This window comes from Montipora capricornis, chromosome 7 (genome assembly GCF_036669925.1).
Source record: "Montipora capricornis isolate CH-2021 chromosome 7, ASM3666992v2, whole genome shotgun sequence".
Lineage (NCBI taxonomy): Eukaryota > Metazoa > Cnidaria > Anthozoa > Scleractinia > Acroporidae > Montipora > Montipora capricornis.
Genome location: NC_090889.1, coordinates 41,311,511 through 41,324,998, shown reverse-complemented (window position 1 = coordinate 41,324,998; position 13,488 = coordinate 41,311,511). Strand labels below are relative to the sequence as shown.

At 51.1% G+C, this 13,488-nt stretch overlaps 2 protein-coding genes across 2 annotated transcripts; both read left to right on the top strand.

The window, feature by feature from the left end:
* The first annotated feature begins 9,103 nt into the window (after positions 1–9,103).
* Positions 9,104–10,480, top strand: LOC138055984 (uncharacterized protein F54H12.2-like). The gene has a single exon (XM_068901842.1). It carries the CDS (start codon positions 9,104–9,106, stop codon positions 10,478–10,480), a length of 1,377 nt encoding a protein of 458 aa, XP_068757943.1.
* Positions 10,481–11,116: 636 nt separating this feature from the next.
* LOC138055983 (uncharacterized) lies at positions 11,117–11,749 on the top strand. Its single transcript, XM_068901841.1, has one exon. The coding sequence runs from the start codon at positions 11,117–11,119 to the stop codon at positions 11,747–11,749; it is 633 nt and encodes a 210-aa protein (XP_068757942.1).
* The last annotated feature ends 1,739 nt before the right edge of the window (positions 11,750–13,488 follow it).

Genomic DNA, 13,488 nt, shown 5'->3' with positions numbered 1-13,488 from the left:
TGACGTTCCATTCTTGAGCTCCATATAAAGGGCATCTTTTGTTTAACGATCCAATAAAACACCATTCGCGTTACATCGGCTTTGCCGCCATTACTCGTACTGTGTCCCTGACCTCTTGTGAGAAATTTATTTAGTTCCGTATGGTTTTTGACACGGACTGTGTTGCTTGTTTGTACGCATGGAATGAAATAGGATTTAAGGAAGGATTTTTTTTTCGCCTCAAAAAGCAAATAGGTTGTTTGTTTCAATAAAATCTTGGGCTGGAAAAGGTTTTTGTGAGAGTTTTTGGCCTTTGTGGATTCATCGTGAGTAGTACTATGGGGGAATACGAGCCACTTTTGAGGGAGCGTTCTGATTGGTCGAGACGAAATTTTAATGAGATGCATCGGCTTCTGATTGGTGGAAATTTTTAGGTCCGCCATTATCACGTGCACACGTGAACAGGATTGGTTAAGACGGTGGGGTCAAAGTCCATGTGACGTCATAATCGAAGGACAAGTTGGAAAGTATGTTTGGAATGCGGAACATGAAGAAAGTATGTTTGGAATGCGGAACATGAAGGAGACCCGTTTTGTTTTTCTCGAATCATAACGGTTTAATGAACAACAAAACTTAATGTACAAGCGGGAACGTGTGAGGAGACCTGGTGTCTAACCTCGTCCCTTGAATAAACTATGGTGTAGGAATCCAGAACCTACTACCCTACTAAAAAATTCAAAAAAGCTAAACAACATAAAATCATAAAGGACGGGTCGTCTATGGCGTGATTCTTAGCTAACGGATGCAGATACATGCATCGAAAGAACATAACATAAAAACGGTCCCAGTACGAAGGACGGCGCAAAGGAACGGGTGTCGTACCTATCTGGCAAAGACCTTCCCCACGTTTCTGGAAGATGTCGGAGGCGCTCGTTAATTCCCGAACAAGTTTCTTCGGACTCGGTCCATTTCTGGGGTCTGGGGGAAGCATCTTTTTGCCACCACGATGAGGCTGGTCCGGCAGTGAGGACATCGCCATTCCTTTCTTTGCTGCTGGTTCATGTAACCATATTGTGTGGCTAGGAAGGCGTACAGACACCGGTCGTGCATCCTCTGCTTGCAGCAGAACATCTTCATCGGGGTGGACCGGTACCGGAGTTTGCGCAGTTCGCCCAGGTGACGGCAAACGGTGGTGAATGAGAGGTGCTCGAGCTTGTGGGGTTCCGTCAGGCCATACTCGAAACAGATGACACACTTGTTGTCCTCTTCGTATTGTTTCTGGGCTGCTGCTGCTGCTGCTTCGCGTTCGCGTTGGCGTTGCTCGGCTTTCTTCCGTTCCAGTTGCTGCTTCTTCCTCAGCAGTTCCTCGCGGTGTTCTAGATAGAACGCATGGAGTCGAGCGAGTCGTTCTCTGGCTCTTCTGGCTTGCGAGCGCGTGACGGGTGGCATATTGTTGAGGCATCACAAACAGAATGAAGGTGTTTCGGATCGCACGCTCTTATAAGAGACCCTCATGGGTCATGTGATAGGTCAGGTGACTTAGAGGGGGGATGGGGGGGTACCCCTCCAGGAAAGATCTCTTCTTGAAAACGAGGTCCAAAGAGGTCTATAAGAGTCGAGGCGTTGGAAGGATCATCATTCTTGTTCTTTGAAAAGTCTATGGGAGGTTGTTTATCCATCGCAGAAGTAACGAGAGATATGCGACGAGCACAGAGGCAAGAAAGAAATGGTCGATTGATGGTCAGTGTGATGAATGTGGTCATCGGTCGGGGTCACGGAAGCAACGACAACAACAATGTTGTTCCGACAATGGGTTTTACGGGTCCTATATTTAACATCTCGACTCGGCAGAAAGACAAAGACAAAGAGGTGGACGATGTGGAAATGAAGGCAGCTGTCCGTTGGGGTGGGAAGGCCAAACCTGCAGGACAATTCCTCGACGCCGATGATACCTCTGAGTTCCCCTGTGTCATCTGTGGCGAGGAGGACTTTGGACTCAAAGATGATGATGATAACAATGTGAAGGCGTTTGTGGAGAAGGTCAATAAACAAGTACCTGGAGGCATCGAAGGCGCCAAGATCAAACCAGATCTTTTGGTGGAGATGGGATGCTGCCACCAAACCTTGCACGTGGGTTGCTTGTTCACGTGGTGGCTGACCCGAAGCCATTGGACCTGCCCTCATTGTCGGGAGGTCTACCTGAATGGAAACGAGAAGGAGAACTACCCGCGGTACGACGAGCGTCAGGACGCCATTGTGCAACAAGTCTACGATGCCGTGACCCGGACTATCTGGAATCTGAACACAGATCCTTCGGACGACGAGTTTGAGGACGACGACGACAGGTTTGAGTTGTCGAGTCTGTCGGACGATGATTTAACCACACTAGAGGGACTGTTGGGACGTTGACATTTGTTTATTTTGTTTTTAGTGAGGTGGAACATTTGATGGAGAGGGAACTTGTTTATCGCGCTGAACGTTTTATTCATTGGTGGGAGTCTCGTTTTCCACACCGTCCAATCACGGAATGGTTGCATGCTAGGAGTTCGACACAATGTTATTATTATCGAAAGTACCTTTGTGAATCCTTACGTTAAGTTAAGTTAAGAGGAACACTCAATGTGAATTAAAAAACATGTTTTATTTTTCATTGGCGGTTACATTTGTGTTCTTTAAGAAAATAGTTCAACTTGGGTGGAGGGAACGTCTTCCAATGGGCAGGGCGTAACGGGGTCCTGGGTGTCTGACTGGCTAGCATTCTTTGCGTGCGTTCGTGATTGATGTAACGCGTGTCGTAAGACAAGAGTCGCTGAGACCGCATCCATTGGACGAAATGGTAGCATTCGACTTGAGGGCAATGCAATTGTAAGGGATGCTGATGTCGTCCGCACGACCCGACGGAGAGACGGGGTAGATCGTCGAATTTGGGACATCCCCATCGTTCCAAGTCTAGATGAGGAATCTGCCAGGTATCCAACCATTGACCTTCCATGCCTCCTTTGTGAGCCACGAGGGTCCGTTGTGGGGTCTTGAATTGTTGGTAGAGACGTCGGACATCGACCAGGAGTTCACTGGCTACATGATAGCTTTGTCTGGGATAGTAGGGAAGACCATGGACGTACTTGGAAACGTAATGAGCGGTACGTTGATCTTTGGCAGAGAGATGGGGCCATTCCACACAAGGTTTGTAGTGGATGGATCCATAATGAGTCCCAGTATGGTCGCAGTATCCCAGTTCTCTAGGTAAGATCTGCCGCCCACTGCAAAAATATTCCAAATCCAGGACGAAGCACACGTCATCAAAGGGGTGTGTCGTCTTCGTCGTCTTCGGAGGAGGAGGAGGATTCGGCGGAGGACCAGTAGTCTTTGGTGCGCCACCCTCGTTTGGACCACCAATGGTTGCGCACGTCTGGGTCGGGGTCGTCAGCATCGTCGAAGATGTATTTGCACTCTGAGCACACATTAGCATCCGGTTTCCAGGTCTTCAAGGCTGACAAAGGGAGTCGGTTCTTTTCGTACTGACAACACTTGCACAAGTAACGATCCAGGAGAGCGTCTATACGTTTGAGAAGTCGTAAGGTGATGGGATCGTTGTCTTGTTCTGTTTGCGTGGCTGCTGCCTGAGACATACTGTGACAAATGGAGAGAGCGGAAAGGAGCTTCGATGTTTTATGAGAGTGTCCACGTGGGAGACACGTGAAGATCAAGCACGAGAGGAACACGTGCTACGGGTTATAAAGGACGGTGTCGTGCAAGTCAGGTTTTCATTGATCACCATGAGTACGTCGTGGCAATACGGAGGTGTGTCTCCCGCTAGGTATCCTGGCTTGGGTAAAAAACCGACCAAACGAGGTAAGAAGAAAGACGATGTCGTTCGTGAAGCAGCTCAACCGCCTGCCAAAATTTACAAGGAAGCGCGTGAGAAAGCGGCCACCAAACGAAAAGAGGAGATCAAGAAGAAGGACGAGGAACTGAATCAAGCCGCTCGTGAGTTGGATGCTCTGCTGGCCTCTGTGCCACCCGAGTTGCCTTCGTACGAACAGGTGATGGCTACGATGCCCCTCGAACAGAAAGATCCACCGTTCGTGGTATCCTTGGCCGAAGGCAGGGTGCACCATGACGTGCCTTTTGATCCTGTCCTACACGGTCCTGAACCAACCTGTACGGCTCCTGAACCACCACCACCACCGGTGGTGTCACCCTCGTCGTCCCGATCCTCACCGCCGCCTCCATTGACCGGTCCGAAGGACGTGCTGTGCCCGTTTCATGCCACCCCGTTGACAGGCGGCTTGACCAAGAATGGGGCTCCGTACCTGTACTGCCGAGATTACGATGGAGTGTGTCCTTTGTTCGTGATGGGTGCCGATCGAATCCAGACCTGGATCGATGCCATTGAGGCGCAGCTGCATGAGGATGTCCGACGAGGACCCTGGCATTGCTACCATCAGGAGAAGGCGCGTTTGTCGCGGACGGTGAAACCAGACTCCCCTAACAAGGATCGTTTCTTCTTAGCCTGTCGGCAAGAGGAATCGTGTAAGTTTTTCCAATGGGTGGATCTGGCCTGGGGCAAGACGATCCTCAAGAGGCGTGCCGAGGGCTACGATCACGATACGGTCCAACGGATCTCTCGGGAAGAACAGGAGAAGTGGCAGAAGTATCAGATAGACCTAGAGAGGAAGAAGATGTTCGGACCGTTGCCGACGGATGATCATGCGTACCTCAAGAAGAGGATGGAGAAACGGGAGGAAGAATGGTGCCGACGATTGGAACGGATCCGTCCCATCACACCAGGATTGCTGAAATCTTGTTTTTTTGATTTGAATTTTGATCAGATTCGTATCGATTCCGGAGTGTATAAAAGTCAGCCAATGTGAAAATGTTTGAATAAAAGTACATGTGATGATGATGATGTCGTGTGCTCAATTGGGGCGTCGGGTGGTGAGGGTGGGACTCGAACAAATCGTACGTCTGCCTTATCGCGAGTACGGACGACGTCTCCGTTGGTCGATCTTGACCTGGATATGTCGAGAATTGATGACCTGTCTCGAAGGAGACGATCAATGGGACGGGTTGCCCACCCAAGAACCCGTGGATGCCATAGCCACGTTCGCCGCATTGAAACGCAAGGACGACTATAAATGGCCTCATTTTGTCATGTATCTGACCTGGTTGACGCGAACTCTGGGACCCGAGAGAGCGTACGCTACGTGGCAGACGTTGGAACAACGGTACCTGAAAGAGCTACCTAGTCTCTTGGAGTTGACCGTGCGACTCCTTCTCACCAAGACATGCCGAAGCGGAAGAACCGCCGCCGTGCTTCCAGCGTCACCGCCTACACGGATCCCGGCACGCCCGGCGCTTTAGGCGGCGTGGCCCGCTATGCCAAGGCCCAAGGGTTGTCCTTGAAAGAAGCCCGAGACGAATTGCAAGGGGAATTGGCCTACACGTTACATCGTCCGGTTCGTCGACGTTTTCAGACGTCCCCCGTGTTGGTGTTCCACAAAGACGATCAATGGCAAGCCGATCTGGTAGAGATGCAACCTCTCAAGAAATGGAATGGTGGAAACCGATACCTCTTGACGGTCATCGACGTGCTGTCCAAGTACGCCTGGGCCATCCCCGTCAAGAACAAGACCGGGGTGGCTGTGACAGAAGCGTTTGAGAAGATTTTGCGACAGAGTGGACGGAAACCGTTGCGTTTACAGACGGATGCCGGAAAAGAATTTTACAATGCCCCGTTCAGAACCATGTTGGAACAAGAAGGCATTCACCATTTTTCGACGCATGGGGATGCCAAAGCTTCCATCGTCGAACGTTTTAATCGTACGTTAAAACAACGCATGTATCGTTATTTCACGGCGCGTAATACGCGAGTGTATGTCAAGGTGTTGCCCCAACTCCTCGACGGGTACAATGGGAGTCGACATCGGAGTATCGGTATGGCACCGCGCGACGTGACAGAGAAGAATGAAAGCGCGGTGTGGGCCACCTTGTACGGCAAACGATTGAAGCGGCGTCCTCGTCCCAAACTCAAAGTGGGCGATCGCGTTCGACTTAGCAAGAAACATCGTCCGTTCAAGAAAGGGTATCTGCCGGGTTGGACCGAAGAAGTGTTTGTCGTACAACGCGTGGTACCCGGACCCGTGGTCACGTATAAACTGAAAGAATGGGATGGCACGCCTCTCGAAGGTAGTTTCTACGAAGAAGATGTTCAGAAAGTGACCGTACCCGACGAAGCCTTGTTCCGCGTGGAAAAGATCTTGCAACGACGTCAACGCCTCGTGAAAGTGCGTTGGTTAGGTTGGCCTAAGAAATACGATAGTTGGATTCCTCGTTCTGCGTTACGACATGTATAAAAAAGATACCAAAGATGTAATAAAGATACCATACACGATGTCTCGTTATGTGACGTTGTCGAGTCATGTTCAAAAATCCGAGTTTCCCGATAATGGTCCTTCCGAGTTTAAAGTCCGGCTGCCTAGCGAACGTGTTTGGCAGCAGGACACGGATCGTTGGGAAGTGGGATTGAGTGGTGTCTTTCTGCCTGACATTCCACCACCGCCGCCACCACCACCTTCGTTCCCCGAAAAGATTCTGGTTCACGAGTCGTACCATGGTGTGGGTCATCCAGAGACATGGAGTGAGGAAGGTTACGTGTGCATGTTTTACTATACCACCTGGAAAAAGAATGCCAAGGGAGAGATGCATGACTTTCAAAATCAACGAAGGGTCATCTGGTTATCGGAGCTGACTCCTTCCGAGACGGGTGTGGAATTTGTCAAACAGATCCTGGATCTGATGCAACAGAAGATCCATCAAAATTTGAGCCCCGGAGAACATCTTTACTTTGAAGTCACGGACACGAGTCAGACCCCTCCAAAGACGACGCGATACAATACTATGGCCAAGTTTGTATGGAAGGGAGACGACTTGCTTTTGGATAATACGCTCGTGTATCAGCAGGGAATCATGTGGAAGTATTTTGGATGGGTCAGCGAACTGGCTTTCCATATGGGATGGTGTGTCAAGACGGTGATAAAATACGGAGTTTTTCAACCACTACCGGGTCACTACAAGAAAGGACCCAATCTCCTCATGGAAGCCATTGACGAGACCGCCCCAACACCGGATTACACCCAAGAACAGTTTCGCGACGGATCCGTTTTTCCGTCGTACCCTAGTGCTTTTACCAAAGAAACCGGGCCGGTCGCCTTGGTCGCTGAAGGTTCGGGATGGCATGCGTTCTATAACAATGCTCATTTCTTGGTGATGGCCAAAGCCTTCAATTGGCGGTTCGTGCGTCTGAACGAGGCCTTTGCCAGATTGAAACCCACTCCCTTGGCGAAGCAACCGATCGAACGTCCCCTCTTTGTCTACGTCAATTTAGTGGAAAGTCAATGGTTGGAGGAGTCGTACGACCAATTGCTGCGTACCGTTCCCTATAAAAGCGGAGGTGTCTGGTGGGAACCACGACAGGTACACTACCATCGCCTACGAGGATCTCAGATCGAAACGATCCACGTCCGTGTCAAGGAAATCGACGGGCGTCCCGTGGTCTTTCCAAAGAATACAACAAGCACGCTCTGTCTTCATTTTCGTCGTCGTCATGAATCGCATCGTCGTGCTCAGCGATCCTTCGAGAGAGTTTCCGGATAATAAGACCAACACGTTCAAGTCGCGACTTCCTCAGGTGGTCCAGTTTGAAGGGGACTGGGAGGTCGGATTGACATCCATTTCCATACCCGATAGTGGTTTGGATCTCAGTAGTTTTCTCTCCGAGGGTGCTAGCGTGATACAACTGAGGTATCAAATCTACAACACATCGACAAAAACTCTCACGACCCGTACGGAAGATGTGTGGCGCAATAATGTCATCGAGAATTCTCCGTTCATCGTGGATGGGGTCGGACTCATGAACGCTTTGATCAAAGAGATCGACTGGGAGATCACCGGGACTCTGCAAGGCATGGCGAATGGTGTGGTCGAGGACGCACATCGACCGACCTTTCGCTGGGAAGGAGAGATGGCCATCTTGGAAAAAAAGGATATTGGAGTCCTGGGAAGTCGTCCTCTTAGCGGTAATAACGTGGAACTGAGAATCGTCAAGGATTTGGCCTTTCGCATGGGATGGTTGAAAGTCGACAACAAGGGCAAACACAGTCTGGGTCCCAATCTTCGATACAGTCTCTATGACAAAGAAACTAAGAAAGCAGCGCGGGTGTCCAATACGGAATTAGTCTTGGAAGCGTTATGGATGGCCGATACGACCTGGCTTGTTCTGAGTTTCACCGTAGAGTGGCACTTTGTCAATTTGAACACGGCCTTCCAGCAGGCTCTAAGTCATACCTCCCGAAGCTTATTGGTGTACTCAGACGTGGTGAGCAGTAATGTCATGGGAGATGCCGAACATCCTTTGATACGAGAAGTCCATTATCAACGACGTGGCGGAGGGGACGTCTATTTCGAACCGACGCATATTCAATGGATGCCCATGCGTCGTCGTTACTTGGATGTCATCGAAGTCAGTGTGGCCGAGAGTGATGGACGTCTGGCTGACCTGGGAAGAGGTCATAGAACCATCGTCACCTTTCAGTTCCGGAAACGGAAATGAAAAACGTATAAAATGAAGACACGTCGTGGGTTATCATTTTTCTCATCATGCGTGGGGGTAGTTTGACACGGTATTATCCTCCGTACCTTCGTGGGTCGGGTGCTACCGAAGAGTTGATCAAGATTGCCTCGCCCGTTTTGATGAATGCCATGCAAACGGGACTTCAAGCCGCAGCGAGTGGTCGTCCCCTCAGTGATGTTGGAGGTGTGGTGGGAAACTCATTGAAACGTGGTTTGAAACGAAAAGCGGGCGCTTTGGTGAAAGCCGGTCTCAAGGCCGGTGGACGACATGCCTATAAAAAAGCCAAACGAAGTGTGGCGTCCATCTTTAGACGATAATGATTCACCGACCGATGGTCGTGCATTCACGGTTGCGTCGACAACGCGCCTACCGTCGACGTCAGTCTGCCCCTACTATAAAAGGCAGGACACCCGTTCAGTACGGTGGTTGGTTGATCCCGCACCTACCGAGAGCACCACGACGACGACGTAGAAGAAGAAGAAGAAGACGATCATGAGTCTGGAACTGTTTACCATGCCGTCGACGGACATCACGGTCGATTCGTACCGGATGATCCCGTACAGTGCGGCCATGACGGGTATCGTACCCATCACCTTTACCGTCCCCGGTTTGGACGAATTTGTGGATTTGGGACGTAGTTTTTTCGAAATCGAACTGAAATTGAATTCGGCATCCACCAACGGTATCGTGGCCGATGCCAACAGTGCCTCGGATGCCAACAATACCAAGTTTGTGTACGTCACCAACAATCTGGCTCACGGTCTCTTCAAGCAGATCAATCTACGGTTGGGTGGCGTCTTGATGAGCGAACAGACCGACACGTACATGTACAAATCCTTCATCGAAACCCTCTTGAATTACAGTCGAGACGAAGGCGATACGTTGTTGGCCCCTCAAGGTTGGGTGAATTACCTGAACGTGGAAGAACAGCTGGCAGCCGCGGGAGGCGACGACGACATTTCCACCACCGCCGGATGGGCACACAATAGTACGAATGCTTTGAAGACAGCCACCAAACTCTTTTACAGCAATAACAAAGCCACCATGATCATGTATCCTCATCTGGCTGCCATGCGAACGGGACGTTTGTTGGTCCCTCGCGTAGAAATGGTGATGGAACTGTTTTGCAACACGCCGGACTTTTTCCTGTTTGGGACCAAGACCAGTGGCACCGGGGTCAAAAGATACGTCACGTTGGGTGCAGGGGATATCAAAGTCACCTTTCATTTGTGTCGCGTCAACCTGAATGTCAGTGTGGGTAACGAACTGATGGCCAAGATCGATGTGAAAGGTCAAATGGCGAATTATCCTATGGTCAAAAGTCAAATCCGAACCTTCTCGTTCGATGGCAAGACCACCTTGTGGACCGAAGACCAATTGTTCACAGGCCGTCTTCCCGACCGTTTGGTCGTCGGGCTGCTGGATAGCAAAGCGTTTAATGGGGATTTGGAGTATTACCCGTATGCCTTCCAAGATTTTGGGGTGAAGAGTATTCGTCAACTGGTAGGTGGGGAAGAATATCCCTATCCAACGTTGGAATTGGATGGCACCAGTACCCTGAAAGACTGGTTGGGCTATCACCGTGTCTTGGAAGTCAGCGGTTCCCTGACGAATCACCGCCCTCACCTGATTCAGCCAGGAGATTGGGGATTCGGCAAGAATTGTACCTTGTTCATGTTTAACAATGTACCCAGCGGGAATGCCGATTCACCGTATCATCGAAATCCCAAACAAAAAGGCAAGCTGCGTCTGGAAATCCGATTTAATGCCGCTCCCGACAAGAACATCACCATTCTGGTGTTTGGCGAATTCGAAGACAGCTTCCAAGCCGGTGCCAACGGAGCCGTCCTGTATCAAAAGTACGAGTGAAGATGGAATTTGTGCCCTTGAGTGACGTGACCTTACGCGCCTTGGCCTTGGACGATCCGATCCTGAAACGCGTCTTTCATGGCGTCCATCCCTCCGACGGGCTTCCGTCACGCCCGAGCCGTACGACACGGGCCGCTTACATTGTCAACACGGATCCACGAGGGGAACCGGGTCAACATTGGTTGGGACTTTGGACGGAACAGAATCGGTGCGAAGTCATGGACAGTTACGGGCTCCCGATGACGACTTACAGTGCACCTGACTTGGAACGATGGCTCGAAGACGAATGGGATGCCGTGCAATGGAACGATCGGACCCTTCAAGCTTTGAACAGTACCGCTTGCGGTCATTATGCTTTGATGTTTTTGAAAGAGAGGGTTCGGGGACGTACCATGCCCGAATTTGTGCAAACCTTTTCTCCCCATGATTTTGTAGCCAACGATCGAAGGGTGGGTCGACAAGTACGTCGTCAAATCGTCCAAGAGGTCAATACCTTACCCTGCCTTCAAAGTTGTACACTGCATGAACCGATTCTTCTACATTGATTAATAAAAAATTTATTTCATCACTTGTCGTGTCTTTGTTTTTATGTAAGGGTATAAAAAAGATAAGGTGCAGTTCGATCGCCGAGGAAGGATGATACGGCAACCCAGTAGTACGATGATCGTCGGTCCCTCGGGGAGTGGCAAGACGCAATTGACCGAAGCGCTCTTGACGGAAGGTGATGTCTTTGAAGGAGGTCGGACCAAACCGTGTCATTACTGTTATGCCGTATGGCAACCGCGTTTCGAACGGATGAAAGGTCGTGGGATCCGATTTCACGAAGGAATCCCTGACATTTCGGATCTTCGACAATGGTTTGGAAAAAGTCAAGGCGGCATCTTGGTCTTGGACGATCTCATGGACGAAGGTGGCAACGACAAACGCGTGTTGGATCTATTCACCCGAGAATCGCATCATCGGAACATTACGGTGTTGTATCTGTGTCAAGATTTATTTCCACCCGGCAAGTATGCCAAGACCATCTCCAGGAATGCCCATTATCTCTTCGTGTTCAAGAATCCTAGAGATCAAACGGGATTTCGGGCCTTGACGTTACAAGCCTTTCCCGATCGATGGCGTGACGTGCTTCGTCTCTTCGAGAGGTGTACGCAACGCCCGTACGGGTATATAATGATGGACCTTCATCCCGCATCAGACGATCGGTACCGACTGTTCAGTTGTGTGACACCCTCGGATGGTCCGACTCAAGTGTGGAAACGTGAATGAGTAGTCCAGGATCCCCGTTTGCCCATTGGGATCCCTCGGACTATCGACGTGCCTTGACAGAGTACCGACGACAAACTCCTTCCACACCTTCCAGTCCCGGATCACCGTTTGACCAGTTTCAATTTGAACGCGACCCTTCCGAATATCAAAGGGAATTGCAAGAGTACCGTCAACAGCAACAACGACGGAGAGCTAAAGAACGCGCGGCTCGTCGACGTCGAAGACAAGGAGGACGGGCTTTGGCTTTGAGTGAACGACTCGAGACTGCTCGACACATTCCTCTAGGAACCCGTTCGTTCTCTGAACCCAGGATGACGTCTGCTCCAGCGGGTGTAGGGAGCAGGACACCGCGTACGTCCCCGGCTGGTGTGGGGAACACCATTCCCAACATGACTCCCAGAAACAGTCCGGCCGGCGTTGGAACACGAACCCCCCATAGTACGATTCAAGAGTTTTTGGAAACGTTGGATCAAGGTCGTGTGCCGACACCCGAACCCAATGTCTTGTTGGAAGAACTGGGTCTTAATACCGGGGGATTAGAGACCGATGGGTTTGTAGCCCAACGACAACTCATGATGCGTTCTCTTTTGGACGGGAGTATCCCCGTGGCTCAGAGAACCCAGATCCAAAGAGACTATGACATCTCCGACCAAGATTTACAAGATTTTGCCGCCAGTGGTCCTTCCAACGCAGCTCCTCGTCCTACCACTGGAGGCAAACGTCCTCGTCCCACCACCGGAGGCAAACGCCCGCGTCAACGTCCTCTTCCAGCAGGTTCTCCTGCAGGTTCCCGCCGTCGAGGCAGTGGTGGCGGCGGTGGTGGTGGTGGTGGAGGTCCTCCTGGAGGCGGCGGTGGTGGAGGCGGAGGAGGCGGTGGCGGAGGAGGAGGAGGTTCTCCTGGTGGAGGAGGTTCTCCTGGAGGTTCTCCCGGAGGGGGCAGTGGCCGTGGAGGTCGACGACGTTTGAACCAGGATGGACTTCGTCGTCAAATGGATTTGTTATCTCAAGACGCCCGTCAACGAACGGATGGACGTCGTATCCGGAACATTACCCATACCAACACCGTGACCACGGTCTACGAAGACGGCGGTACACCCACCGTCCGACGCACCTCTTCCCGACTCAGTAACCCATAAAAGGACATGCGCAACGCCACGATGTCAATCATGCCCAAAACCAGACGACGACGACGACAACAACGACGACCCCCACAACGTGGACGCGGTCTCTTGACGGTCCTAGGCAAAGCCTTGGCTGCCGGGTACACGTTAGGAAAAGACAAGAGGTATAAAAGGATGGGTGCCCTAGGCGTCACCGGCCACTATGAAGCACCCGAGTATAATTACGGTATGATGAAACGGGTTCTCAAACGAAAACCTTGGGCACGAAAAATGGTGATGGATCGAATGATGCGTGGGGATCCGCATCCTTTGAGGGGACTATGAAGCAAAGAAGAAGAAGAAGAAAACCCCCCGTCCGACGACGTCAGCGTGGCGGGGTGCTTCCTTTGGTCGTGGCGGGCGCAAGTGCTGCCCTCGGAGGCGTGACTGCTCTGGCGCGTAAGAATGCTCGTACTCGAGCACGTTCCCGTAAACGGTACGACGACATGGTGGCTCGAATACGTGCCGAAGACGCTCGTCGTGGAGACGATTCGGCCATCGTGTACACGCACATTCCTGCCTATAAACCGCCTCGTTATAAAGGTCTCATCTTCCTCGAGAAACTCAAACGTAAACTCA